Genomic DNA, 26,512 nt, shown 5'->3' on the forward strand with positions numbered 1-26,512 from the left:
CTTTTGTACGTGCCATTGTTCGATGAAAAATAGATATTTTTGAGCTACTTTAGAACTTTTCTTCCATCTTCTCCATCACTTTCATCTTGTAGCAAACCAAATTCCCATGGCTTTGCTATATCTTCTGTTATCATATGCCTGCGGCTGCTCACCATGTCTCCTACCATTCCTTTCTCTCCAAACTGAATAAAGAACCGCTTGGAAGGTATATTGAATGAGAAACAGCGTCATACTGTCCCGAGTCGTGTCAGTAATAAGAATCAGAAGCTGATTCCAGTTACTTGTATAGCTCGTTCCTATGAGTTTTTTTGCCAACCCACGCCAATTCGTTTCAGAATAAGTGCAGCCAAAGAATAAATGGTCACTCGTTTCCAATGGGCCTTTGCAAAGAACACAAGTAGCATCGCCCCGTGGGTTCCATCGTTTTATTCTTTCCCCTGTTTCAAATAACTTTAGCTTTTCTTTAAAGAAGGTTTTAGACCAAGGTCTTCAAGATGATACATACATGCATTAGATATAGAATCTAAAATAAGTAAATAGATTCGATCCAGTGACCATGTAATTATCTAGCCTTAGGAAATGTTCTTTGTGCAATGTGCTTCTGCTTCTGACATATTTACTATTTAGGGAACTCATCATTCTGTTCAGAAAGTCTTCACTTTTGTGTTTAGAAAAATGTGTTGTTTGGTGACAACCAAAGCTCTTTTGGGGGTCTCTTCTTCTGGGACGTCAAAGCCAGCAACATCTTGTTAGTGCAGGGAAAGTTAAAGATCTGAATATGGGTCTTGAGTTTGGCCCAAAGAGATCAAAATGGGGTTAAACTAGGTTTCGTGTACTCTCATTCCAGCCCACGGGCTAGGATCAAGTATGAGATCAAGTATGCGATCAAGTACGACATTATATAAGAGGAGATGAAAGTTACCAGTTTTAAATCCGATGGACTTCACCGAAAGCCGGAAGTGCTACATTAATTCGCAATCTTGATGCACTATATGGGTGTTTATTTTATTTCATCGTAAATACCATTTATTTATTTAACTTAATTCCGTTAAAGTCATTCCATTAAAGTCACCTCTAGGTTCACCAACCAATAGGATTTCATTATTTCAAATTTGATATCTTTTAAAAAAAGAAACAAAATATTTTCAAATTATATTATGTTTTTAAAATAAAAAAGTAAAAAAAGATAATAGTTACAGAAAAAAGAATTAAAAAAATATATTTTTAATGTTGTCAACAAAACACTAAACCCTAAATTCTAATCCCTAAACCCTAAATCCTAAACCCTAAATCCTTGGGTAAACCCTAAACCCTTGGGTAAACCGTAAACCCTTGGATAAACCCTAAACCCTTGGATAAACCCTAAACCCTTGGATAAATCCTAAACTCTAAATAAAAAACGACTAAAATCCTAAACCCTAAACGCTTGAATGTTTTAGTGTATAGTGATTTTGATTTAGAGTTAAGGATTTATCCTAGAGTTTAGGATTTTTCATAGAGTTTAGGGTTTATTCAAGGGTTTAGGGTTTAGGATTAAAGGTTTAGGGATTAGAATTTAGGGTTTAGGGTTTAATGTTATGCTGATGACGTAAAATATTTTTTTTGTAATTATTATTATTTTTTTACCTTTTAATTTTAAAAACAAAATATAATTTGACAATATTTTGTTTCCTTTTTTAAAATATATCGAATATAAAATAAGACAATTTTATTGGTTGGTGAACCTAGAGGTTTACCCTAGGGAGTGGACCTAAGAATAAGTCGTGAAGCTTGTCTGAAAGAAACCAAAACTAAATCGTGTAAAATATTCCAACCAAACATTATTTAAAGAACTAGTTTCATTTGGCTTTTAGTATATAATATGATTTTGTTACATTAAATCAAATTGTACGTTATAAGATAATTCATTTAAAAATACGTATTCTGGGCCAAAAAAATAAATAGTGTCATTTATATTTCTTTTTGGTTTGAAATACAAAATTATGAAAAATAATTCATAAAAAATTGTCAGTTCGCTCGAAGAGTCCAATGGGGGTGTAGTTCAACTATGTGGTTGGAGTGATTCATATTTTAGCGAGTTCTTAAAATATTTTAGGTGAATTTGAAAATTTGATATGATTTTTGTTAAATTATCCTAAATTTTCATCTAAAACTATGAGATTTAATTTTTAATTTCTACTCAAACACTCTAAAAACACTTGAATTATTATAAACTCTACAAGTTATTTTTTTCCAATAATAGTAAATTTCAGAATATTTTATAAGATGGTAATTTTCATAAAAATTATATTTGCATAATAGTGGATTTGTCATTTTAGTACAAATCACTTTTAAACTTTTTATTGAATACGTCCTTTTAAGAGAAATACAGGTCAGATATATTGAATTAATTTCTATTAACAATTAAAACAAATACAAATTGTATAACTCAGAGATATATAAATTGTAGCAGTTTGGATGATTTTTGTATTCGCATTTTCACAACTTGCATACTATTATAGTACTATGTAGTTGGCGTGTTCTGTATAATAATACGACGAGTAACTATGGAGAATTGATAGGTGATTAATGGTTGCAAGCTGGAAAAACTATGGAGAACTGATAGGTGCTTGTCTTTGGTCTTTAATGATTAGTTTGTTACTGTTTTAGGCTTTTCTTTCTTTGATTAGTGTTTCTATCAAAATGGTATAATCTCTTCGTGTTGTACTTAGAACCGTTTCAAACTTATTAGTTTACATAAAATACTCTCTAATTGGAGCTTTTGTTACTTTAAAATTTGTCTTTTAAGTGTAGATGTTACATAAAAATGAGGAAAACACAACTTCTGTTGTCGTACAAACTTGTAATTCCAATTTGGCATGTTTAAATGACTCTCTTCATGATGATATTTATAATAAAATATATTTTATTTTGTTTTGTTTGTATTGTATTGTAATGAACATAGAAATCATTTAATAAGTGTACTTGTGTTCTGTGGCCATAATTTCTCGACTTTAATAAGTTATGAATGGAAAAGGAAAAATATGCCACAAAGAGAAGGAAGCCTAAATTGAGCTCACAAGCAGTTAATGATTATCTCGCCACGTGAGTAAATACATCTAGTTGCAATTACTTGACCGAAGCAGATACACTGGCATCTACTATTAAAAGCTGTACATATGGTATTAATAGTCACCTAATTTTATATGACCATGAGCTACAATTTATTGGGTGTTCTAATGTTGTTGGTATCATCATCCATCATTAAATTTATACGATTCAGTTTGGTGACAATATGATAGAAGTTGCAAGCTTATTGGTGGGAGGTGGGCTAAGCAACGAAGACTAGATGATGGCAAGAGATGAAAAATTCATCTTTGCTTATATTTCTCGATTTCCAACTAACAAATTCCCGAGAGAATGTCTTTACCACATAACACATCATCCCCAACATGATGGAGCATCAACCTAACAATTTCTTATTCCCTTTTGGATAATGGTTTTGATTTGCTATTTCTTATTATTTTAACTATTCGATTTATTTTTATTCTTTTTAAGAAATAGCTAATATTTGATCAAAAAAAAAGAAAAGAAATAGCTAATAATTTCTTTTTCTAAGTCCGTTTGTGATTTGGAAGAATTCTCTATCTAAACCAAGTATAAGACTTACTTTGTTATTTTGCTTTGGGAACTAATAAGCAGAGTTTGTTTTTTTGCGTTGTAATTTTATGAAGTAATAATTCGCTCTCAAAATATTTTTTGAATTCTTAAACAAAATAGGTAAGCAAATTGTATACTCTACCCCACAACTGACCCTAAACATCTATTATTGTGAGGTACATTTCAAATTCATACAATTGTTTATACAATATACTACTACTATTAATTTATCATTGACTTGTTTATTGACTGCAAAATGTTATTTTCACAAAATTTGTGAACAGTTGATAAAATAAAAATATTAATTAGATATCATTTGGATATGTCAACATGTAAGAAATTCATTCAATCTCATCTCAGATGAGAAACTATTATATTTTTTAACCAAACAATATTTAATTAGTATTCTTATTTTCTTAATTATTAAAAATACCTTCAATCAATTGGCTCTTAAATCATTTTTATTCATCAGTTTTAAAAAGTATCTTACAACTAGAAAAATGATAAGAAAAAATGCATGAGATAAAAGGAAAAATAATCTTACTTGAAACTTAATTTATGACTGGTACCTAACTTTGCTTCTGTGCATTAATATAAGTTGTGTTTCAGAAAAAGGAAAAATATTCTTATTTGGAACTTTTTAAAGTACTCATAAACCCCCACAAATACCATTTATCTCTTCTTTAGTAATTTATTTTAAAAAATATACAACAACATTATTTTAAAATATCAATATTTATTTTGTTTGAGATACTTTGTAAAAAAATTACCAGCAAGCATGCTCTTACATATTCACAGTTAGTGATTCGCTTTCGGCTGTCCCTCCCATGGTTTTATCACTTCGAGCACTGTGATAACGTATTAAACAAAGACCCCAGTTTCTGTGGAAAAGTAGCTCCTTTAATTTTAACAAGAAACAATTTATGAGAGATGGGTACAAGACTCTTTACATGTTTGCTCGTGCTAGTTGGGATTAATTCTTATTTTAACGAAAACAAAAACAAAAACAAAACAAAACAGCAAGGAATTCTCAAATAAAATATGGTGCTAAGTTTGTCTAGTCAATTCAATAGCTTAGTATTGGGGAATCGTGCAAATTCAAGGCCATTTAATAAAGCCTCCTAACTCCCCACCAATAAAACTGGTTCTCTCATCTGTTAACTTAAACATAGTTTGGTTTAAGAATCTTTTTAAAAAACTTTCGGAAAAAAGAAACTCTCACATGTGCACCGCATGTGAATGTGATGCCCTCTATTATATCTATGCATGTGTAATGTGTTTGTGTATAAATACACAGACCCACACACACAAAGTTGCCCATTGGAAGGACGTGACCGAGTAGTCATCATTATCAGCTATCTTACGGAGAAGAATGGCGTCGAGACCAGGTTTTCTCACGGACTGGCCATGGACACCTCTTGGAAGCTTTAAGGTCATTGCTTCATAACATCTTTATATATGCACTTATAATCCGTTTTTTATATCAACTGTTAGCCTTAACGTTTGTATATAATATGAATAAATATTTCAGTACTTGGTGTTGGCGCCGCTTGTTATCGATAGCATCTACTCATACGCGACACTGCGAGATCACGATAAACTTTTGGTCGTGGCGCTAATGGTGTGGCGTATTGTTCATAGCCAGGCTTGGATAAGTTTCTCCCGTTACCGAACTGCCAAGGGAACCACACGGATCGTGAACAAGTCCATAGAGTTTGAGCAAGTCGACAGAGAACGGACCTGGGACGATCAGATCATCTTCAACACTATCATTGTTTACTTAGTCAAAGCGTACGTCATAAGAAACAACCCCGTTCCCTTTTGGCGACTTGATGGTGTGGTTCTAACCGTTCTCCTCCATGCGGGTCCTGTTGAGTTCATCTACTACTGGTTTCACCGAGCCCTTCACCATCACTACCTCTATTCTCGATACCATTCACACCACCACTCCTCCATTGTCACCGAACCCATAACTTGTACGTCCACATATAACTTATATATACTTACAGCACATAAAACAATAAAACAATAAAACGCATTACCTATTACTCTTTCTCCATTTAAATGTCCATACCTTTTCAAAAGAAATAAAAAATGTTTCTAGTCCTTTGGAAACAAGTAAACTCTTGGATTATGCTCACTTTACTACTTTTGTATTACTTTTTACTTTATTTAATTGAGCAGTACTATTAATTCGGCAAATGATTTTTAATTATACTTTTACATTGAAAATTCAAAAGAACAATTTCTTTGAAGGGTATGTGTACTACATAGCTAAATTCTGGAATCTTATTTATAAAATAAATGTAATAGCAAAATCGTATATATATAAGTGGTGTTGATTTTCAATAAAACACGATTTTTCTCATAAATTTTTATAACCATTTAATATAGTGTATTTAGTGTGGGTAAAATAACAGAATTCTTTCAAAAAAAATTACTTTTCTTGAATAAAAGTAAGACTTGCATACAACACACCAATAATATTATGTATGGTTTTGATTGCAGCGGTGGTACATCCGTTTGCCGAACACATTGGCTATACATTAATCTTGGGGATACCTCTAATAACGTGTTTGCTATGTGGAACGGTCTCTGTAGCCTCGCTCTTCCTCTATTTAACTTACATAGATTTCATGAACAACTTGGGTCACTGCAACTTCGAGCTCATTCCAAAACCTTTCTTCTCTCTTTTCCCTCCTCTCAAGTTCATCTGCTATACGCCTTCGTAAGTACTTGACAATTCTCTAGAATAGTATATGTTTAACCATTAATGAGAATCTTAACATAGTGTATTAATGTTTATGTTCTGTGTTTAGGAACCAAAATTTAGTGTTTTAGTCAAGCTTCACTTGTAGAATGTAATCACAAAAGTTAAAAAAAAATGATTAAAACAACTTTGAGACTAAATATGTAATGATTGCAGATTTCACTCGCTCCACCACACACAATTCAGGACGAACTACTCTCTATTCATGCCAATGTACGACTACATTTACGGTACCAACGACAAGTGCAGTGACTCATTGTACGAAACGTCATTAGAAAAAGAAGAAGAGAAGCCTGACGCAATTCATCTAACTCACCTAACATCACTCGACTCTATTTACCAACTCCGGCTTGGCTTTGCTTCCCTCTCCTCGCACCCTCTATCTTCTCGGTGTTACCTATTACTCATGAGACCCTTTACTCAAATCCTGTCTTCAATACTAATTTCCTTCTCTTCTCGAACCTTTGTCTTTGAGAGAAACCGCTTCGGTGATCTCACCATTCACTCCCACCTCCTTCCCAAGTTCTCATCTCATGTTGGCATCTACTCTCTCTTCTCCAGTCTTTACAATATATCAAATAACTTCACGTTTTCTAATAACCTTTGTTTGTTAATTAACAGTACATATCGCAGCAGTGTAAAGAATCTATCAACAAAATGATAGAGACGGCTATCATTGAAGCGAACAAGAAGGGTGTGAAAGTAATGAGTTTGGGGCTATTGAACCAGGCATGCAATTATTTATTCTTATGTTTTGCAATTCTGACGAGAGATAGGCTCTATACGTAAACCCTAATTGACACTATAATATGATTAGGGAGAAGATTTAAATGGGTATGGAGAAATGTACGTAAGGAAGCATCCAAAGCTAAAGATAAGGATAGTAGATGGAAGCAGTCTTGCAGCTGAGGTGGTGGTTCATAGTATTCCTGTTGGCACGAGAGAAGTTCTCTTTCGAGGCCAAGTCACAAAAGTTGCTCGTGCCATTGTCATTTCTCTTTGCCAAAATGGCATCAAGGTAACTACGTACATATATATAACTATATGTTTTATTTTCTCTAGTTTTCAGTACTAAATATTTATAGAATATTTTGACCCAAGAAAATATTTATATATTGTTACCTTGTGGTAAATTATACAGTATTTTGAACCAAAAAAAAAAAAGTGGTAAATTATACAGTACAATGATACATTGCTTGTAAAAATTAATATGATCGAACGTAAATAAAAACGTAGATTGATATTGCAACTTGAACATGCAACTAGGGGAGTATCAAAAATGTTTTTCGTTAGGAGTACAATTTAAAAGTAACAAAACATAGGTTAATTAAGAATATATATTTTTCAGTTTTCTTCACTAAAACAATTTTTTTTATTACTAAAACAATTTTATTGAGCTGAGTGAACTTAAAAGTATTTAAGAAAACCAAAAACCAAAAACCAATTTGGTTTTTTTTTTTTTTTTTACAAAAAAAAACAAAAATTAATAGGGGCAGGTGGTCCATACGGTTGCACCGCGTCTGGCTCTGCATGTAGCACGTACATTTTTATAAATTCATAAGTTTTTTCTTTTTGAGAATTCAGTCAAAAGAAATTTCGTAATCAAATCCCTTGATAGCTTGTTTGTTTACATAATTGACAAAAAATGCTTATTTTTTACACCTAAACAATGTCACATGGCCTACTTTAAGTCCAAATCAATCTAGCATTTTTGGTTTCAGGTTACAGAATATATTCATAATTAATGTTTTACTAGGTGTTTTGCCCGCAATGCGGGCTTAAACATTTTCATAATTTTTGGAAAGTTTTTTTGTACACTAAATTCATTATACTAAAATAAATCTTAATATTATATTTTTAATTATATAATTAAAAAAATTATGTGATTAATATTTTATTATATAATTTATGTTTTAACTTTTTACTAAAATACTTTTTCAGATAACAATACAATATATATAGAAATTATCTTTTTTTTTTAATTATATTTTTAGATTTTGGATAATTCAATATTCTATTTTTAATTATATAATTAAGAATTTTATTTGATTAATATTTAGTTATATAATTCATGTTTTTAACTTTTTACTAAAAGACTTTTTCAGATAACAATACAATATATACATAAATTATCTCTTTTTAAAATTATATTTTCAGATTTGGGATAATTCTTACTATTATTAATTTTAATCAATTATCTAATCAAATAAATTAAAATTTCGTTTTTATTTTTTAATTTAGTTATATATTTTATTCATTAAGGGTAAAAACGATATTAACCACTCTAACTTTTAACATGAGAGCTCGATTCCAAAAATTTACTTCGCAAATAATAGTATAGATACCTTTGACTGTAATAGTTAAGTTCATATTTTAAAAATATTCGCTTTGGTCCAAATTAATAGGGACCCAATTAATAACTATTTCAATTCTCTTACAAAAAGGTAATAAACTATTTCAATAAATAGGTGATGGTGTTACGTGAGGAAGAGCATTGCACGCTAGCCGGATACCTTGGCGGGCATTGTAAAGAAAATCTGGTGCTCACAACCAATTACTCCCCAATGGTATATGTGAAAATTGCAAATGGCATTAATAAATATTAACATACTAATCAACTCATACCTAAGTTTTATTTACAAAACCATGTAATATATATATATATATGACGCATGTAGATTTGGTTGGTGGGAGATGGGCTAAGCAAAGAAGAGCAGAAGATGGCAACAAAAGGAACTCGTTTTCTTCCTTTCTCTCAGTTTCCTCCTACCCAACTTCGAAAAGACTGCTTTTACCATACCACTCCAGCTATGATCATCCCTGACTCTGCTCAAAACATCGACTCTTGTGAGGTATGCACAAGTCCTTGAACTCTAGAGAAACTATATTACAACTAGTTATGCTGTATGACACGTTTCTATACATATAGAATTGGCTGGGGAGGAGAGTGATGAGCGCGTGGAGAGTTGGTGGGATAGTGCATGCGCTTGAAGGATGGGAGGAACACGAGTGTGGTCTTGACGGTCCAGTTGTTAACCCTCCTAGAGTTTGGGAAGCTGCTCTTCGAAATGGTTTTAAACCTCTGGTTTTGCCATCTGTAGAGACCAAAGGATTGAGCAATGGTTACTAGTAATTTATTAAATAAATGTTGTACTAAAGACCAAAAGACTTTGTAAGAAGTAAACCGTAAGTTTCGTAACTTGGCGACCGGTTGCGTTTGTCATTTCACTTGACCTCTTTTATTAAAAAAAAAAAAATAAGGTTATGGATTGTTTTTTGGTTTTGTTAAGGTCACTTTTATATTAGTTAATGAATGTACATCGAATCTACTGGCTTAACCGGTTCAATATGGCAGTCTTTTAGTTATACTTGATAATGATATATATATCGGTTTACATTGACATCTCTGTGGAGACAAATTCAGCTGTGCCTTAACTTCAAGAAGCTAAACCGGATGGTTGTTCCAAAAAAAAAAAAAGAAGCTAAACCGGAATTACTTGTGACAACAACTCAAGAATGCTCTCAGTAGGAACTTCTTGTCAGCAAAATCAATCACTCAACCTCCTTTAACCATGTTCTCTTCTCTCATGTCTTCCCGGTACTGGCTCATCCTGATTCCTGACCAACCAAGCAAAACCCACAACCCTAATTTAGTCTTGTTCAGTTTGAATCTATGTTAAAGAAACAAGGAAGGTAAAAGAACCTTGAGAGAAGGTCAGTATCAGAGATCCCAAGCATCCGGATAGAGAGCAATGCTGCATGGGTGGAGTTGTTTATTGCAACTGTCGCCACAGGAACACCCCCAAAAGAAAGATAAATGTTTGAAAAACTGCAAGCAATTAATAGCTCAAGTGAAACATGAAGCAATGAGTGCTTACCTGAACGATAGAGAGAACTGAATCAACACCATCCAAACAAGTCCAATCACAGGCAAAGGAGTGAGTGAAGCAACCATACCTGAAACCTCCAAGAGCTGGACAAAGGTTATATCAATAATGACAGTTTATACTTGGTAATGTTATTACCCGTTACAGCAGAAGAAAGGCCGTCTTGGCTATTGGCAACTGCATTTCTGCGTCCATCGCTTGCTCTTGATCATAAGAGGGTAGCCGAAAAGTTCACCTGCTCTTTCCGCTCCTGCAAAATCGCCCATCTGTCATGTCAAGGCTTAAGTGGTTAAAAATATGTAACAAACTCCTCATGATTCATTCATGTAGAACTTAGTGAGAGATTCTTTCTCCAAAGCAGAAACAAAGGCCTAACCTCCATAAACTCTGGAAGTGGGATGCCATGCTGAGAGAAATGATCCTTTTGCATATGTATTTATCCTGAAAACATCAAAAGTGCCTGATATAAATCACATTGCTTGACATTCTTCAGTTGCTGAAAAGATTTGGGAGATTAGGAAACCTGTATTATCAGCCTGATAGTAGAGACTTTTGCTTGGCAATCTACTCATTGTTTCTCAAGCTTCTCTAACGTTTCCACGTCAACATGTTCAATTTCCACGGTCAAGACTCCACATCTAACGACGACAATAAACATCAAATTTGTCACTAACAATAGGAAACATTCAAGAAAGAGAAGAAAAGAAGGGACCTTGTAGCAAACTCTTCTACAGTAGCACTATCGTCAAAGCTATGAACCATGTGACCGTAGGACAAGGAACTTGCTGAGCAATTCTCTGAAGGATCTAAAATCATAACCTTGATAGTCATTTGGGAATCAGCTTGGCAAAGCATACGACCCAACTGTCGACCTTCTCCAACTACACTAACTTCAAATCTTCAGAACTACAAGTCAGCACAGCTGCTTTAGTCACTCTTCTTTTCATTACAGTTGGTGTGATATAATCTATAGCATTCAAGAAATGGACTTGAGACGAATTGTCATGATGTGACACACCATTCATTATACCCCAAAGACAAAATTTTGCAGCTTACTTCTTATGTGTATACATGAACATGAAGACGCCCTATATCCAAGATTTAACATTACAGGGAGGCATAGGTACCTGATTGGAGAAGCCTCGTGAGAGCAACGGAGTGTGAAGAAGTGGGAAGCTTCTGAATACGGTTTGCTAACTGGAAGAGATCCAACTCTGCAAGTGAAGCGAGAACTGTGGAGGACTGGAGTTGGATAGAACAGAAACTGACCTCTGTTTCAGATGCAACATCTAGAATATAGGCGCGCAATATTACCATGAAAGACAAAAACTTTAGAGAAATTAACATACATAGAGATATGCATGCAAATAAGTGACAAGAAGGAGAATGCTAGACTAACCTGGTTTCGAGCTATTGCAGAAGTGGATTGACAAGAGAAAAGGTAAGGTCCATCTTTATACTTTACAATTCGGTTTAGATAATACAAAATTACAAACCTCCTAATTTTGCCGGTTCGCAAGAATTACCGGTTTAGTTATTAATTCAAAAACTTAAAATAATAGTAAAACATGTTTATTAGAAAATATTTTAGATGAGAAAAATAATAATGGAATAAAATTTCTTTCATTTGCATATTTCACTCGTTTTTTTTTATAGTTTTATTATTCTCTACATAAAAATCATTTAAAAGTAAAGTTTTTATGCCTTTTCATATTGTACAAGAGCATAGGTAGACCCATACACAATAAAAGGGTGTCAAGTGCCACAAATTAAAATATAAAAACGTAATTTGTTAGCTCCGATCAGTAGTGAAAATAGCTCAATTGATTATGTTCGTCGCAGCTAACAATTAAATTTGTAAAAATGTAGTGAAAATAGTTCAACTGGTTAAATTGTTAGCTGTGATCAATAGTGAAAATAGCTCAATTGGTTAAATTGGAAACGTAATTTAAAGATGATCTAAACTTTAAATAAAATTTCATTTTGAAAGACAGATATACAAAACATTCTATATGAATCAGTAGAAAGGTGCTTGAATATTGTGGAGTTCTAAATGCAAAATCATTTCAACTACTGAATCCTTCACTTATTCCCCTTGAAACAAAAGGACTCTACCACATAGACAACGAATGGATGTGGGATAACAATGCTTGGTTACACTCAAGCTTACAGGGACAAATGTTAGCTTCTGGAGAAATGTTCCTAATTAGACTGTCAATTGGAGAAAAGTTCCGCTAGTGTACAAGAGTTAAACTATAAGTATTTTTTTTTATAAAACTGTTTAAAATTTTATTAATGACTTTTTTACGCAAATAAATTTAAATAAAAATTATACATATCATCGGAGATATAGATTCATTTCATAATTCTTATATATGTTAAGCTTTGTAAGTAAATGATCGCGACAGTCACTATTTAAATATTGATTTTGAGAAACATCCTCAATTTTATTTTCCAAATGATTTAATACAGCTTTCCAAAAAGATTTTGGTAACGTAAGATCATTGCATAGAAAAAATGTAGAGCATGATATATTTTTTGAGAATTCTGGCATTTACATCTAAGAACTCAAAATTGACTCTTCATTGTTCTTGGAAAAAGTGTGATTCTGCTAATGGCTTTGAAAACAAATCGATTCTCATATTTTTGTTGTGAAATTCCCCTGCATTTTCACCAAATCATAACAAAAGTCAAGGGAAATTTCATGCGACACATACAACTTGAACATTTTAAATGGAAAAGCAAAATCATTAAATGAATTAAAAAAATTAAAAAATAATCAACTAAAATAGAAATAAATGACTACTGAATTTTTTTCAAGACACTCATACATATAACTCTATAGTATTAAACCAATGAAATATTAATATTTTGTTTGTATTAACATCCCACATATCCATCATTTCAGTTTTATTACTTATTTCACATTTATTATCATAAATGACAAAAGTTTTATTTGCTTCTTCAATTATCTTAAGAGTTAATATTTGCAATGTTTGAATAGCTATCAACAACACATTACATGCCAATAGTGGCGAACTGGCGGAGCCAGAAACATAAATATGAAATATATATATATATTAAAATAAATATGAAATAAATTATAAAAATCATATGTGTATGCAAAATAAGCAAACACTAATTTTAAATGGTACCATATAAAATACTATTTATATAAATTTCACGTTGCATGATAATTTTTATTTCATTAATTTGCATAATTTATTTAAAAGATTATTTAGAGAAAGTAAATGATAAAAGAAAAAGAAAGTAATTAAAATAAATTATGTTTTGAAAACTATACAGTACATTATCATAAAAGAAAATATTAGTAACTGAGAATATGAATAAGAAATCAAGTCATAAAGATACATCATGCAATAAGAAGAAATCAAAGAAATAGAAAAAGGAAAGAATCAAACAAGATAATTAAAGGGGGTCATTTACCAGCAAAACCAATATAACTTTTCAAATTTCCTTACTAATTACAATATTTATGGAAATCTAGTGGGGTCAGCTGACCCCACTCCCTCTTAACTAGCTCCGCCCCTGCATGCCAACAACAACACATTATCCTTTTTTTTTGTCATACAATTAACTTCCACCAATATGATGAAGATTTTCCATATTCATGGTATTTTATCTTAATTTAAAATTAGTGCCAACATCATCTATGTTTTGAATTATACCCAGGGCCGGCCTTGGGGAATACGTAGTGAAACATTTGCAACAAACCTCCAATTTTTTTTTTAAAAATTACATACGAATGGTTCCCGAAAAAAAATTTTAGGCCCCCAAATTTATAAAAAAAAAAATTTACATAGACACCGCCACAAGCCTTCAAAATCTAAGGGTCGGCCCTGATTATACCATAATTATGATCATTTTGAACTAGGTCACCATCATAATCATCATGAAGCATACCACGGTTGCAATCTTCTTCCAAAGAATGCATAACCTCATTATCCATTGTTCTCGTATATATGGATAAAAGTAAAAGAAAAACATGAAGAATATAATACACTCAATTCTCAACAACTTCGACAACACATTCAACAGCAATACTCACACAAAAACACAAGAGCAGTATGACTTGAAAATCTAAGCTTTCCGAATTTTCATTTTTTAGAATTATGATTAATTAGTAGGACATATCTCTCTAATTATTAAACCAGACCAATAGAAACTAAGATTCTACTTTATTATTATAATGCAAGCTATCATTGGAAGATATTACCACATTCTTGACAGAAAATATAGTCCAAAAGTAATAGAAAATAGAGATAATGTGTGGAATATCCCCAATTAAGATCCAAATTTGTTGAATGCCCATAATTATGGATAACCCAAAAAAGAGTAATATTTTGACACTGTGCGGACGAAAATACCCTTATGCTTTGTTGAAAACAAGTAACTCTAGATCTATCAGCTAAATATTTACATAGCAGGTAACAATCTACATACCAACTAACATATCCGCTAATAATTTCAGTATCATCTAACAATCTATGTATCAAACAAATGTATCGACTAACAAATCATATATTAGTTAATGAAACTATTATCAATTAATTAGTTATCTATTAAATAGCTCCAAATCTATTTGTAACAGCTAACACTTCATGTATCGATTAAGAATCTATTAAAATCTAAATAATAGCAGGTAAGTAATAAAATACCTACTAACGTATATATTATCTAAAAGTTGATTGTGATTCGAAATTGGAAACATTGGAATTGAGATGAGATAATAAAATTAGTATTATGGGTGTCAAAAGAATTAGAATAAAAAAATAAAGATTTGTGTTGAATTAGAAGATGATTTGAAGAATTTGTACGAGAGATAAAGAGATTAGAACACATAAAAAGGAGAAGAGAAAGAAATATAGATAAGAGTATTATAGTCATTAAAAATATTAAAAAGAAACAAAGTTATATGGCAAATTACATGGGTTTCTGAGTGTATCTACGCCAATTACTCTAGAAAATATTTGAAATGTTTTTCATAAAAATACTTTAATGGAAGACATTTCATGTATCAGACTATGACTTGTACACTGCATATTAGATGGATTAAGTTCTTTATAAAACGATTTTACAAAAACAAGTTGTAAACAACAGTACGTAGTATTTAGAAAAAGAACATTGAAGGCCAATTCGAACCCGTTCAAAGGTGGTTGAGTGTTACCGCAATTACAACTCCCCACCACGGTTCGATTCCATATTGGTACTCTTTCCGAGAATTAATTCTCGAGACCTTCCCAGTTATAGTCTGGTGTTTTTCCGAAAAAAAAAGTGTTAAAAAAAAAAATTCCCTGAACAATTTTATAAAAGTATTAGACATTATCCAAAGCCCGTTAAGATCGTTATGGGCCAGTTGTAAAAGAAAAATTACAAAACCGTATGGACAAAGTTAAAAAGAAAGGATCCCGTGAAAAGAGATGGGACACCTCTCCGGCGCCTGGATTCTTCTCTTAGTGTATGGTACACGCGCGGAATCAAACACCGTATAAACGGAATCGACGGTTTATATTATCTACGTAGAAGACACGCACCTACGCGAAGTTTGGAGTTTTTTATGACTCATTAATATTAAAAAAGTTTCCGGTTCGAGATATTACGAACCTCCGAAAGGGGAAAGAGCAATTTATTTCGTCACTTTAAAAAATTAACGAGGCAAAAAACTCTTTAAGCGATCTATGCCTGAAGAGGTAGTGGTTAACAAGAAGCAATCTGGGGTTAACAGGTCTTGGTTTCTGAATCTTTTTCTCTTATTGTTTTGTCACATGAATATGCAAGACTCAGGTATTTTCCTACTTTGAGCTTTCCAGATATTAGATCTCTATGTATTATATAATCTTACTATTAATTATTAAACTAGTCTGCAATTTAGAGATCAAATATCTTCCTCTTCTCAGTTCTTCAAGAACTTACTGATTTATAACTTGTATCATTGTATAGGTATTCATGCGAACTGTTGTGATTGAGAGTATTGCCGTCTGTTAGCTTTATTTTTATAAACGTGATTTAGAGATTTTTCTCTAAACCCTTATCAAGTTCAAGATCAGTAAACACCTTTTGGTAAAAATATTAAGTATATTTACCATTTTCGGATTTGTGACAGAGTAACAAGAAACTCGATTCAATATTGGTGATTAAGATCCACTAAATATTTATATTTATAATGAACTTCTTATATTTTGATCATTTGTTGTTGTTTGGTTTCTTGCAGTTTTCATGACATGATCAGTAGTAAACATGCGTTGAATATGGAAGTGGTTGAGATGAGCAAGAAGAGGAAGTTTCAGACAGATCAATCGGAGTTATCATTATTACCTCTGTCGAAGCATGCTTGTTTTGACAATGCCGCTTCTTCCGACAGTATCAATGGGAGATCCGAGCTTAATTCAGAATATTCAATGTCTTGTGTGAACTCGACTTCTATGGAATGTGAAGATGAGGTGGAGATGAAAGAGGAATCATCTGGATCGTGCAGTGAAGACAAGATGATCTCTTTCGAAAGCCATCTCGATATCATCTATTTTTCAGACAAAGACATTGAAAATATTATCTATCTTGATGAAGAAGAAGAAGAAGTAGGAGAAGAAGAAGCTAAAGGATGTAGTAACACTGCTAAATTTGTTCTGTCCTCTGGGAGATGGACTGTTGACCAAGGTGAAAACTGGTTTTTGGTTTTCTCCATACCGGTTTTCTGAACCGGGTACTCACTAACTTTGTTTCATGTGTGCAGATTCTACTCAGCATGGCACAAAGAAGCCTACGATCGATCAAGAATTCGAGCAATACTTCTCAACGCTAATGCTGTGACAAAATGATTTTAGACTCAAAAACTTAAGTGAAGATGTGTACAGAGAGCTATTTTGATTATGTAGTCTCTTGTCATTTTGATTCTTGTGAACAATAAAACCTTCATTTCAAAGTGATTAGAGAGGTTTTTTGAAATGTTTGTAAACAGGATACAGATAATAGTAAGAACATAAAAACACTGTTGTATCACTAGTATCTCAAGAAAGGTGCTTGGTCAAACTTTCATTGCACCTTCACCATGAATATAATCAACCTCGAGTCAATATTTTGGGTCCTTTCTTGTGAAAGTCCAGTTGGGCTTTGTGTTTCAAATAATCAATCCTACGTTTATTTTGATATAAAATCTAAAAGTACATGAAATCAAACTAAAATTCACCGAAGTATTGTTAACCGAACTCAATTTGAATATAGATAAGACCATAATAGAACCAAGAAACTGAACTCAAAACCTAATGGGTACGAATATCCAAATGGCTACTCCTATCTGGCTATCTGTTCTCCTGATCAACCATATATATGGTTTTTCTTTATTAGGGTATGCTAGCTAAAAGCCTAAAACCATATACTTTGATTGTGTTGATGATCGATAAGAAATAAGTCAATAACCTTTTACCAAAAAAAAAAAATAAGTCAATAACCCTTTGCAACTCTATTCTCAAACTTGCAAGATTTTGATTCTGTAAAAATTATGAAATTAATGATTTGAAAGCGACACAATGGTCATATTCGAGAAGCGTAATCACACATGTACGTAATCATAGCCTTGTAATCGTACTTTCTAATATAAAGAAGTGTGTATGCATTTCTTCTCTATCTTTTTTTCCTTTTCATCAATCATGTAGAAGTTACACAAGTCGCCATTGTAAAGGAAGGAAAGAAATTATTGATGCGAAAGGAACATAATGGTCATTTTCGAGAAGCGTAATTACACATACACGTATTCATGAACTTGTGAGTTATGATAACAATGGAAATGAATTAACTCGTTCCACACGCCACGTGTGTCACCAAAACTATATAATGATATGTTGTACCTAGATGGTACATATTAGTAGTGAAAACTGACAGGATATTTTGAAACATAATGTTCCTTATTTTTAACACCCCGTGACATTCATGCTCAGTTATCTATATTTCAGATATTTCTATATTCGGATTCCGATCAAAATTTTATATTTTAATGTTCATAAAATGTACTTATTGATTTGTAAGAGAATGATTACTAGTATACCGGAAAGTCAAAACAATAACTAATTGGGAGTGAGTGATGAATGTTATTTGTACTATCCGAGTTCTATAAAAATAACTTATCATAGGAAACAAAACCGTGTGGTACAAGTCTTCTTATTGATCAATTATATTTTGATAGCTTTGTTGATCAATTATTGAATCGTTTGTTCGATAACAAACACACACAAATACTAATCAAGAATAATAGAGAATGCGAAGATGACAGCTCATCGCCTTAATTTTTTTTGTATTGGTCTCTCATCAATCATCACATGTTTCTTTTGTTCAATTTTGGTCATTGATCAATAGCTAGCTGTATCTAGCTACACCACCACACACATGATTCCGATGGAGTATATACTTTATAGCTGTGTTACTGTTCTCAATTCATATAAACAATCAAATAAAGTATAGCAAAAGTTGTTAAGTACTAGTCGCAAGAAGCAAGATCGTAAACTAAGTCTCTTTTGTGGTGAACCTGACGAGACAAGAAATCACTTATTTTTTGTGTATCTTTACACTTTCACGCTCTGCATTAAGGTGGTTGGGAACCTGATTGGACAAGAACCTAATCCCGACTGGGATATAACTCTGGTGCGCCTCCTGACGGGATCTTTTGACAGACTAACATTCATACTACTGCGTCTTGTGCTGCAGGTTACCATCTACTATATATAGCGCAAGCCGAATGACATGAAACACAATAACTCATCAAGGCCGGTCGATCATATTGCTAAATTGGTGGACAAAATGGTCAGGAACCGTATTTCCTCCACTGGATATATTTTGAAGCCAAACCTACAGGGTCTGATGAGAAGATGGTTGGAAGCACGTATCATTTTAAAAAAATTTGGGCTCTGTTTCTATTCTTTAAACTATAAAAGCTTTTGCGGTGATCAATAAATTTAAAATTTCATTAAAAAATATCATAAACTAAAGTACTTGTTGCCTTTTAAAATTTGTAATTCTGTTGTTACTCTCTCCAACTATTCTTTTAAATATATACTGATACGAAGTCTGGCTAGTTATAAGTTAATACTTAGAGCTCCCAGACACGAGTATCGAGACTCGATTGCAGCCGCCGCCTCTCGACGCCGGTGAGCCCTCTGGCCGCTGGCGTCGGGTCCTCCGTTTTAGCTCTTCTCATCTTTCTCGTTTCCGTTTCGTTTCCACCGTTTACGTTAGCCCTCCGACCTGGTTCTCTGTCTCTGTCAACATCTCTGCTCACGCCAAGTTTCCTCCCCGTAGAAAGCTTGTCCTTGTGAGTCGCAGATCTTGGCTGTCTCATTACAGATCTGGTTCCACCGGATCTGACTTCTCATGGGGGATTCCCCAACCCGTCGAGATTCTCGCCGGTTTCAGTTCCCGTTTTCCATCACCATCATCGTGCTGCTATGCTCACCTCCCCCTCGACGAATACCCACCCCTAGTTGGGGTTGAAGCCATTCATCTTCTCCAAGTTGAGCCTCACAAGCCAGATCCGCCGCCATCTCCGCACCGAAATAGGAAAAATAGGAAAAGCTTCAGCTATCTTCCTACGCTGTGTCTCATCTCTCCATCTGTTGGTCTGAGGCCTGAGCCGATGACTCACCACTCACCAAATGTATCCCATCCAGTCACCTGTCGCTGCACTTCAACCGCTGTACTGTCATCTTTCCGAAGAGGTCAGGTTTCTTATCTCCTTGGGGTCTTTACCAAAACAGATGTGCAAATATGGTCTTATCTCTCTTGTGCGAAGAGTTTATTATTCACTCATTTGCCGGTGGATTCATCGAGTTCGACTTCATCATCACTAGCAGCCTTCTCCTTGGAGAAGCAAACCACTACCTCCTTGTTAAGGAGTGTTTCCCTTCCAAACATTAAATGGAAGTGTCCATCCATATCTATATCCGTTTTGCTATCTTGCGTAGCGGTTCGTTTGGGGCCTGAAGATGCAACGGGTTTCGTTTCGGCGATTCTCCGAGGTGAAGATTGGATGTTAACGTCACTTGTGACTATTTCTCAGCTTTCCGGTCGTGAAGGTTTTATCGACGCATTTGAGCTTGGTCTTGAATTCGCTGTCATCTTCTATGAAGAACTATCCTACTTATCTGCTTTTGTGATTGTAGTTTATCATTTTAATCAAAGAGGATGGTTTATTCCCTCTGTTTATTGTAACCGAACGAGTTGAGATTGAATGAAAGTATGTTGTGTTCAAAAAAAAAATATACTGATACGAAGTAAAAATTTAGGATATAAATTTCATAAATACATTTCTGAGAATAATTTATGATGGCATCGAGCCAGCGACGAACCGATAATTTAAAGGTAGGTATTTGTGTTCAGTGTTCGGCTTAAACTGTAACTTTTGCATATTACATACTTTATTAGATAAAGTATGTATATTATAGTTGAAAAATAGATGATAAGCTAATTTTTGTAAAAGGTATCGTCTAGTTCCGGTTGAAGCAAAGAAAATTTCGTTTCAAATTGAACACGTTACGTAACTCTGTATATAAAATTAGTATTTATATTACAGAAATTATGAGAAATACAAAAATGAGAAGCATTCTGTAACTTAAAAGAAAAATAAGAAATGGGAAGCACGTAACATGTTATGGACGTGAAAAAGTCGAAAACTGCGTTTGGCTTTCTCCTCTATATAAAGCATGTTGCCTCTAATCTTTCTCCTTCCCTTTCTTCTGCCTAACTGCCTTGTTTGGCTCTCACCATTTGTCATCTGCGTTTTCATTAGCTGTGTCTCTCTTGCATCAGGTCCGATAATATATATGCTTCTTCCCTTTCCTTTGATACGTTTTTTCTACATTTTATGAAACAACAGGTTATATGCATTTATTCAAGAGTAATTATTGTTTCTATTTCTCTTCATCGTCCAGATGATAGAACTACATTGTGACTAGCCTTTGTTAATTGATATACATAAGTTCCCAACCACGCCACTATATATTAGACCAACTTTAGTTTTAGCTTTACTATTTCGTTACGTATTGATTATTTTCTCTTTCTTTATTTTCCTGAGTCAAAACATATCATTTTGTTTCCTAACGTTTTTAACTTCTCATGAAATAATTTTAATAGAAAGCCTCAGTTAGTGTTACAAAAAAAAAAAGAAAGCCTCAGTTAAAAAAAAAAGACTTCTCATGAAATATATTAATTTTACAAAAATGAAATATATTATTCTTTCATTCTTTTGCTTTATTTAAACGTTCCAATCATGTTTTGATTTAATTAGTGTGAAACTGAAACCAGTCAATCAAAACATAATCCCCAAACCCATTGAGAGTTAAACTTGAATACTTTGGCTGTTTTACTCCCATCATTTTTGTCTGAATCTCTTTTTCTTCCCCTTCCTTAATAAGCATGATGTCACTGACTTATGATTATCTGTTATAAAGGTTCTAGAGGAGTGAGTAAAACCAGCGACTTATCAACTTAAAATGGAGATTGAGTACCCCAAATATGATACTCTTTTATTTGGTAAGAGGCAAATTCCTCTGTTTTTGTTTTTTTCCTCAAGAAAATTACTCTGTTTTTCTTTTCTCGAAAATATGTAATATTTTGTGTGAATTTTGCAGATCTTGATGATACCCTTTATCCATTGAGCTCTGGGATTGCTAGAGAATGTGGACAGAACATCAAAGGTGACTTTCTTCTTTCCATATAAATTTCTTTGTGCCACAAATCATACGAGTATTAAGGCTTTGGGATTGACCTTTTTGGTAGATTACATGGTGGAGAAACTTGGAATCGACAAGAGTAAGATCTTAGAGTTGTCTAATTCACTTTACAAGAATTATGGAACTACCATGGCCGGTCTCCGAGTAAACCTTGCTTCTATCTTTTACTTCAATTAAACCACTTTAACTATCCCATAGGTTGATTTTTAATCATGTTTGAACATAATCATTTTCAGGCCATAGGTTATGACTTCGACTATGACGAGTATCACAGGTAAGCTTCAATAATATAACAAATCATATATTGATTCTACAATTTATCTTACTTGTTTTGAGCAGTTACGTGCACGGGAGGCTACCTTATGATAACATCAAGCCAGATCCCATTTTAAGAACTATTTTACTTAGCCTGCCTCTTCGAAAGATCGTAATGTTTCTTCTACCTCTATTCATGCCTACAAAAGTTACACAAACAGATTTGTGAATCTGTCCCATTTTTGCAGATCTTCACGAACGCTGATAAGTTACACGCAGTTAGAGCCCTAGAGAGGCTAGGGTTAGAAGACTGTTTCGAAGGAATAGTTTGTTTTGAATCATTGAACTCTACTAACCGCGACAACATTCATGACAACAATGAGATCTTCGACATCATCACATACTTATCGTCTGATCATGAACATTCATTCTCCGGTTTGCCTAAAACACCAATTATCTGCAAACCGTCTGAAACCGCGATAGTAAAGGCTATTGAAATCGCCAACATTGACCCTAAAAGAACCGTGAGTGTCAAGCTTTGGATCCTGTAGAGACCCGTTTGTTTACTTGGACATTAACCGGGTTTTTTGTCTTGTAGTTGTTCTTCGAAGACAGTGTTCGAAACATTCAAGCCGGTAAACGCGTCGGTCTAAGTACCGTTCTGGTGAGTTAATTAAACGTTTATTCCTCTAAATATTTCAATCATGGAGAGTGAATGGTCGAGATTAATGGAGTGATTATTTGAACAAATGAATAGGTGGGGACTTCGCAGAGAGTGAAGTGTGCAGATTATGCGGTTGAGAACATTCATAACCTGAAAGAAGCTTTGCCTGAGCTCTGGGAATCTGAGGCTAAGCCTGAAACAGTTAGGTACTCCGGCAAGCTTGCCGTTGAAACTCCGGTTATAGCGTAATCAACACGCATTTCCTTATTTAGAAGGTTCCGGCAGAGAATTGATTGTTATAGTTTCTCTTTTGTAATAATCTCTGCCTTTTGTTTTGTAAATAGCATCTTCATCTTATATTATTATGAGTTAATTAATAAATATTAAATAAGAAAATCTAAATGAGATGTTATGCAAATGGATATAGGAAAACAAAGATATATATATATATATATATATATATATTTAAGACAAGGATGATTTAACGAGGAAGAAATATATGAAGCAGTCTCGCACACACTCCTGCATGTGAAATTCAATGTCCTTATATAATAAACCATAGAATGTATGAAAACATATCAGACTTTAGTGTTTACAATTTATATATATATATATATAGTACTATTTTGGTGAAGGCAGTGTCTATACAAATATAGTGACATGTTTTCTCCTTTCATATTTATGAATTTCAGAGAATGTTTAATAATTTTTTTATTAAACATAACACATTGCATACAAAGATGGATCAATTAGCATGGAGTAATCACGACCTTCATATAGTAATGGTGAATTCAGTTTCAATCGTTTTAATAAAATTTTTTTTTTTGATCAACAATCGTTTTAATAAATATTGATTATATTTTTGGCAAAAGAAATACCATCGGGCTATATATTAATACATGAAATCGCACTTTTTAATAGATTGTCCGTGGCCCATGTTAAAATCAAGCCCATTTCAAGCTTGCATGGGAATAAAAAAATATTAATTCAAAAGCTAAAAGGTGACGTGGCGAGAATCAGAGAAACGATAAGGTGCGTCTCTCACTCACTCTCTCGTCACCGTCTACCAAACTCCACTCAAATGGCGGCGACGACTACATTCTTCCGTCCATTACTTCCTTCCAACAGTTACAAATCCAGAGCTGTAGTAGACTCACCGTTTGTCTCAGTTCCTCGCTCCTCCATCCCGTCTTCTTCGCCTTCTCTCCAGCTCCGCTCGCTTGTTTCGGATGATCGGAGAAAGTCTAACGGAAAGCTCCGAGTATCAGTCATTGTTTCCGCCGCCGCAACAACTGAACCTCTCACCGTACTCGTTACCGGTGCCGGTGGAAGAACAGGTTCTCTCTCTCTGACCTCTATCTCTCAGACTGTTCAGTGGTTTGATGAGTTTGTGTTGAAACATGGCAGGGCAAATTGTGTACAAGAAGTTGAAAGAGAGGTCGGATGAGTTTGTGGCGAGAGGTTTAGTGAGGACGAAAGAGAGCAAGGAGAAGATCGGTGGAGAGGATGAGGTGTTCATCGGAGACATCAGAGATCCTTCAGCCATCGCTCCTGCTGTTCAAGGGATCGATGCTTTGGTCATTCTTACGAGTGCTGTGCCGCAGATGAAACCTGGTTTTGATCCTAGCAAAGGAGGGAGACCTGAGTTTTACTTTGATGAAGGAGCTTATCCTGAACAGGTGACTACATTATTATACTTAGCTTTTGTTATTCCTAACAGTTAAATCTCGGTGCATCAATAAGAAATTCATGCGGTAGAGTTTTATATTTTGGTTTATAAAAACCTCCTATAGCCCTGTTCGTTTTAGAACCGCTGTGTTAGCGACCGGCGACTAAAAATATAACTACTTTCTTATACTCTTTACACGCGCGTGTGAAGAACAATGACGGAAGCACCGTAAAAAGTAACCGCAGCGTTCATTCTAACTGCCGCTGTTTTTTTTCAGCGACACCAATGGCACCGGCAAACACATATGAAAACAGTCGCAGCGTCACCTTCTTCATTTTTCATCAATTCAATTGCTTCAGTTAATGTCTATTTTTTTTATCGCTGAAAGCTATCGCAGCGGTAGCGTAACGAACAGGGCTTATGGCATAAAAGAAATATTGTTTTTTTAAGTGTATAAATATGGGTTTAAGAATTTGTAAATTAATCATTCCCGTTACTTATAGAAAAATATTATAAGGCGTGTTTGATTCAATCGAGTTTTTTCTCTAGTTTTTTTAGTATTCTTGAGTTTGATTATCGGTTTTTAAGTAGATAAATACGGGTCTAAATGTTTGTAAGTAAATCTAGAACGGGTGTTTACTTTAATTGAGTTTTCTCTCTATCTTTTTTAGAGTATTATTGAGTTTAATTCGCAGCTTTTTTACAATAGTTTTATTCCTTATATCTTTTTTCAGGTTGATTGGATTGGTCAGAAGAATCAGATAGATGCAGGTTTGTATTCATCTCTATCGAGTTTTTTGTTTGAGTGTTTTTAGTCAAAGAGTTGATGATGATCTTGTCTTTCTTAAACCAGCTAAGGCAGCAGGAGTTAAGCAGATTGTTTTGGTCGGGTCGATGGGAGGAACGAACATTAACCACCCCTTGAATAGTATTGGCAATGCGAACATTCTGGTGATCTCTCTCTCTCTCTTCTTTCTTTGCTTTCTTGAACAGAGAAAATGAGTTTCACAACAAAATGTTTCATAATCCTTAAGCATCATTCTGAAAATTCATAGGTTTGGAAGAGGAAAGCAGAGCAGTACTTAGCTGATTCCGGTATTCCATACACCATCATCAGGTACTTTTTTGAAGCTAGGCTTATGATTCAGGTTGCTATGGCGGATTCTCATATGCTGCTTGTGAAATCAGGGCGGGTGGTTTGCAGGACAAGGAAGGTGGCATTCGAGAGTTACTTGTCGGAAAAGATGACGAGCTTCTTGAGACTGAAACAAGAACAATTGCAAGAGCTGATGTTGCAGAAGTCTGCGTTCAGGCGTTGCAGCTTGAGGAGGCGAAATTCAAAGCACTTGATCTGGCCTCAAAGCCTGAAGGAACAGGCACTCCAACAACGGATTTCAAGGCGCTTTTCGCTCAAGTAACTACTCGGTTCTGATCTTTCGTTCGTTTAGTGTTTCTTTTATCTTTGTTCTTCTAGTAGAGTCGTATGATTAGACACTAAGAGGAGTGAGTTCTTTGTGTGACTGAACCGGCTTATTCTATATCTGAAGGGGTCTTGCCCGAGATAACATCAAAAGCCTTTGAATATATTTAGGGATCATCGAAACTCCCAAATAGTAATGGGGGACCACAACTAGCTTAGATTCCAAGCTGAATAGTAACAGATATCATCTGAACTAGATGGTCCTTTTATGTTACTACAAGGTCAAGCCTTGGACTCTGGTTATCTTGATCGATCACAAAATCATTGTGGTAGAATGTGTGGACCTTATGCATGCAGCGATGTCTTCATAATGCTAGAGTTTTTTCGTCTTTATGATACGATTTCAACATGTTCACGTGAAAGGCCCGATATATCAACTAGTGGTAGATAGTTTAAGCATGTAATACATCTTA

The 26,512-nt window shown here is 33.9% G+C and overlaps 4 protein-coding genes and 1 long non-coding RNA gene across 16 annotated transcripts; 4 read left to right on the forward strand and 1 right to left on the reverse strand.

Moving 5' to 3' along the window:
* Positions 1 to 4,824: 4,824 nt before the first annotated feature.
* Positions 4,825 to 9,810, forward strand: LOC103867170 (protein CER1-like 2). The gene is made up of 9 exons (XM_009145209.3): positions 4,825 to 5,071; positions 5,171 to 5,615; positions 6,148 to 6,367; positions 6,566 to 6,944; positions 7,031 to 7,138; positions 7,227 to 7,427; positions 8,878 to 8,976; positions 9,088 to 9,261; positions 9,339 to 9,810. The coding sequence occupies exons 1-9, from the start codon at positions 5,012 to 5,014 to the stop codon at positions 9,537 to 9,539; spliced, it is 1,887 nt and encodes a 628-aa protein (XP_009143457.1). The 5' UTR covers positions 4,825 to 5,011; the 3' UTR covers positions 9,540 to 9,810.
* LOC103867169 lies at positions 9,665 to 15,660 on the reverse strand. 6 transcript variants are annotated; one of them, XR_004458352.1, is made up of 5 exons: positions 11,424 to 15,660; positions 11,009 to 11,202; positions 10,820 to 10,934; positions 10,673 to 10,737; positions 9,665 to 10,562 (listed from the first exon to the last, which is right to left on the reverse strand). It is a non-coding gene; the product is annotated as an uncharacterized LOC103867169 (long non-coding RNA). The 6 variants fall into 6 exon arrangements; XR_004458351.1 differs by having other exon boundaries at positions 9,665 to 10,027; positions 10,113 to 10,191; positions 10,288 to 11,202; XR_004458348.1 differs by having other exon boundaries at positions 9,665 to 10,934.
* Positions 15,661 to 15,905: 245 nt separating this feature from the next.
* Positions 15,906 to 17,343, forward strand: LOC103867171 (protein FAR-RED ELONGATED HYPOCOTYL 1). 6 transcript variants are annotated; one of them, XM_033292087.1, is made up of 4 exons: positions 15,941 to 16,101; positions 16,258 to 16,377; positions 16,529 to 16,971; positions 17,048 to 17,319. In XM_033292087.1, the coding sequence occupies exons 3-4, from the start codon at positions 16,539 to 16,541 to the stop codon at positions 17,122 to 17,124; spliced, it is 510 nt and encodes a 169-aa protein (XP_033147978.1). In that variant the 5' UTR covers positions 15,941 to 16,101; positions 16,258 to 16,377; positions 16,529 to 16,538; the 3' UTR covers positions 17,125 to 17,319. The 6 variants fall into 6 exon arrangements, with proteins under 6 accessions (XP_009143458.1, XP_033147978.1, XP_009143460.1 ...); XM_033292088.1 differs by having other exon boundaries at positions 15,942 to 16,042; XM_009145210.2 differs by lacking the exon at positions 16,258 to 16,377 and having other exon boundaries at positions 15,906 to 16,042; positions 17,048 to 17,343.
* A 3,525-nt stretch (positions 17,344 to 20,868) lies between these two features.
* Positions 20,869 to 23,362, forward strand: LOC103867173 (uncharacterized protein C24B11.05). The gene is made up of 9 exons (XM_009145215.3): positions 20,869 to 21,108; positions 21,750 to 21,831; positions 21,930 to 21,995; positions 22,078 to 22,175; positions 22,268 to 22,305; positions 22,371 to 22,458; positions 22,535 to 22,810; positions 22,885 to 22,950; positions 23,044 to 23,362. The coding sequence occupies exons 2-9, from the start codon at positions 21,792 to 21,794 to the stop codon at positions 23,197 to 23,199; spliced, it is 828 nt and encodes a 275-aa protein (XP_009143463.1). The 5' UTR covers positions 20,869 to 21,108; positions 21,750 to 21,791; the 3' UTR covers positions 23,200 to 23,362.
* A 584-nt stretch (positions 23,363 to 23,946) lies between these two features.
* LOC103867174 (uncharacterized protein At2g37660, chloroplastic) lies at positions 23,947 to 26,222 on the forward strand. 2 transcript variants are annotated; one of them, XM_018659342.2, is made up of 7 exons: positions 23,947 to 24,287; positions 24,358 to 24,629; positions 24,897 to 24,977; positions 25,354 to 25,390; positions 25,473 to 25,570; positions 25,675 to 25,736; positions 25,808 to 26,222. In XM_018659342.2, exons 1-7 carry the CDS (start codon positions 24,032 to 24,034, stop codon positions 26,049 to 26,051), a joined length of 1,050 nt encoding a protein of 349 aa, XP_018514858.1. In that variant the 5' UTR covers positions 23,947 to 24,031; the 3' UTR covers positions 26,052 to 26,222. The 2 variants fall into 2 exon arrangements, with proteins under 2 accessions (XP_018514858.1, XP_009143466.1); XM_009145218.3 differs by lacking the exon at positions 24,897 to 24,977 and having other exon boundaries at positions 23,950 to 24,287.
* Positions 26,223 to 26,512: the final 290 nt, after the last annotated feature.

Source organism: Brassica rapa, chromosome A05 (genome assembly GCF_000309985.2).
Source record: "Brassica rapa cultivar Chiifu-401-42 chromosome A05, CAAS_Brap_v3.01, whole genome shotgun sequence".
Classification (NCBI taxonomy): Eukaryota; Viridiplantae; Streptophyta; class Magnoliopsida; order Brassicales; family Brassicaceae; genus Brassica; species Brassica rapa.

Bases quoted from the DNA above. Each gene is read 5' to 3' on its own strand.
- LOC103867170 (XM_009145209.3), top strand. From the start codon at position 5,012: ATGGCGTCGAGACCAGGTTTTCTCACGGACTGGCCATGGACACCTCTT. The intron at 5,072-5,170 runs GTCATTGCTTCA...TAAATATTTCAG, and splicing joins CACCTCTTGGAAGCTTTAAG to TACTTGGTGTTGGCGCCGCT. The intron at 6,368-6,565 runs GTAAGTACTTGA...TAATGATTGCAG, and splicing joins TTCATCTGCTATACGCCTTC to ATTTCACTCGCTCCACCACA.
- LOC103867171 (XM_009145210.2), top strand. From the start codon at position 15,996: ATGCCTGAAGAGGTAGTGGTTAACAAGAAGCAATCTGGGGTTAACAG. The intron at 16,043-16,528 runs GTCTTGGTTTCT...GGTTTCTTGCAG, and splicing joins AAGCAATCTGGGGTTAACAG to TTTTCATGACATGATCAGTA. The intron at 16,972-17,047 runs GTGAAAACTGGT...TCATGTGTGCAG, and splicing joins GAGATGGACTGTTGACCAAG to ATTCTACTCAGCATGGCACA.
- LOC103867173 (XM_009145215.3), top strand. From the start codon at position 21,792: ATGGAGATTGAGTACCCCAAATATGATACTCTTTTATTTG. The intron at 21,996-22,077 runs GTGACTTTCTTC...CCTTTTTGGTAG, and splicing joins ATGTGGACAGAACATCAAAG to ATTACATGGTGGAGAAACTT. The intron at 22,951-23,043 runs GTGAGTTAATTA...ACAAATGAATAG, and splicing joins TCGGTCTAAGTACCGTTCTG to GTGGGGACTTCGCAGAGAGT.
- LOC103867174 (XM_018659342.2), top strand. From the start codon at position 24,032: ATGGCGGCGACGACTACATTCTTCCGTCCATTACTTCCTTCCAACAGT. The intron at 24,288-24,357 runs GTTCTCTCTCTC...GAAACATGGCAG, and splicing joins CGGTGCCGGTGGAAGAACAG to GGCAAATTGTGTACAAGAAG. The intron at 24,978-25,353 runs GTTAATGTCTAT...ATCTTTTTTCAG, and splicing joins TCATCAATTCAATTGCTTCA to GTTGATTGGATTGGTCAGAA.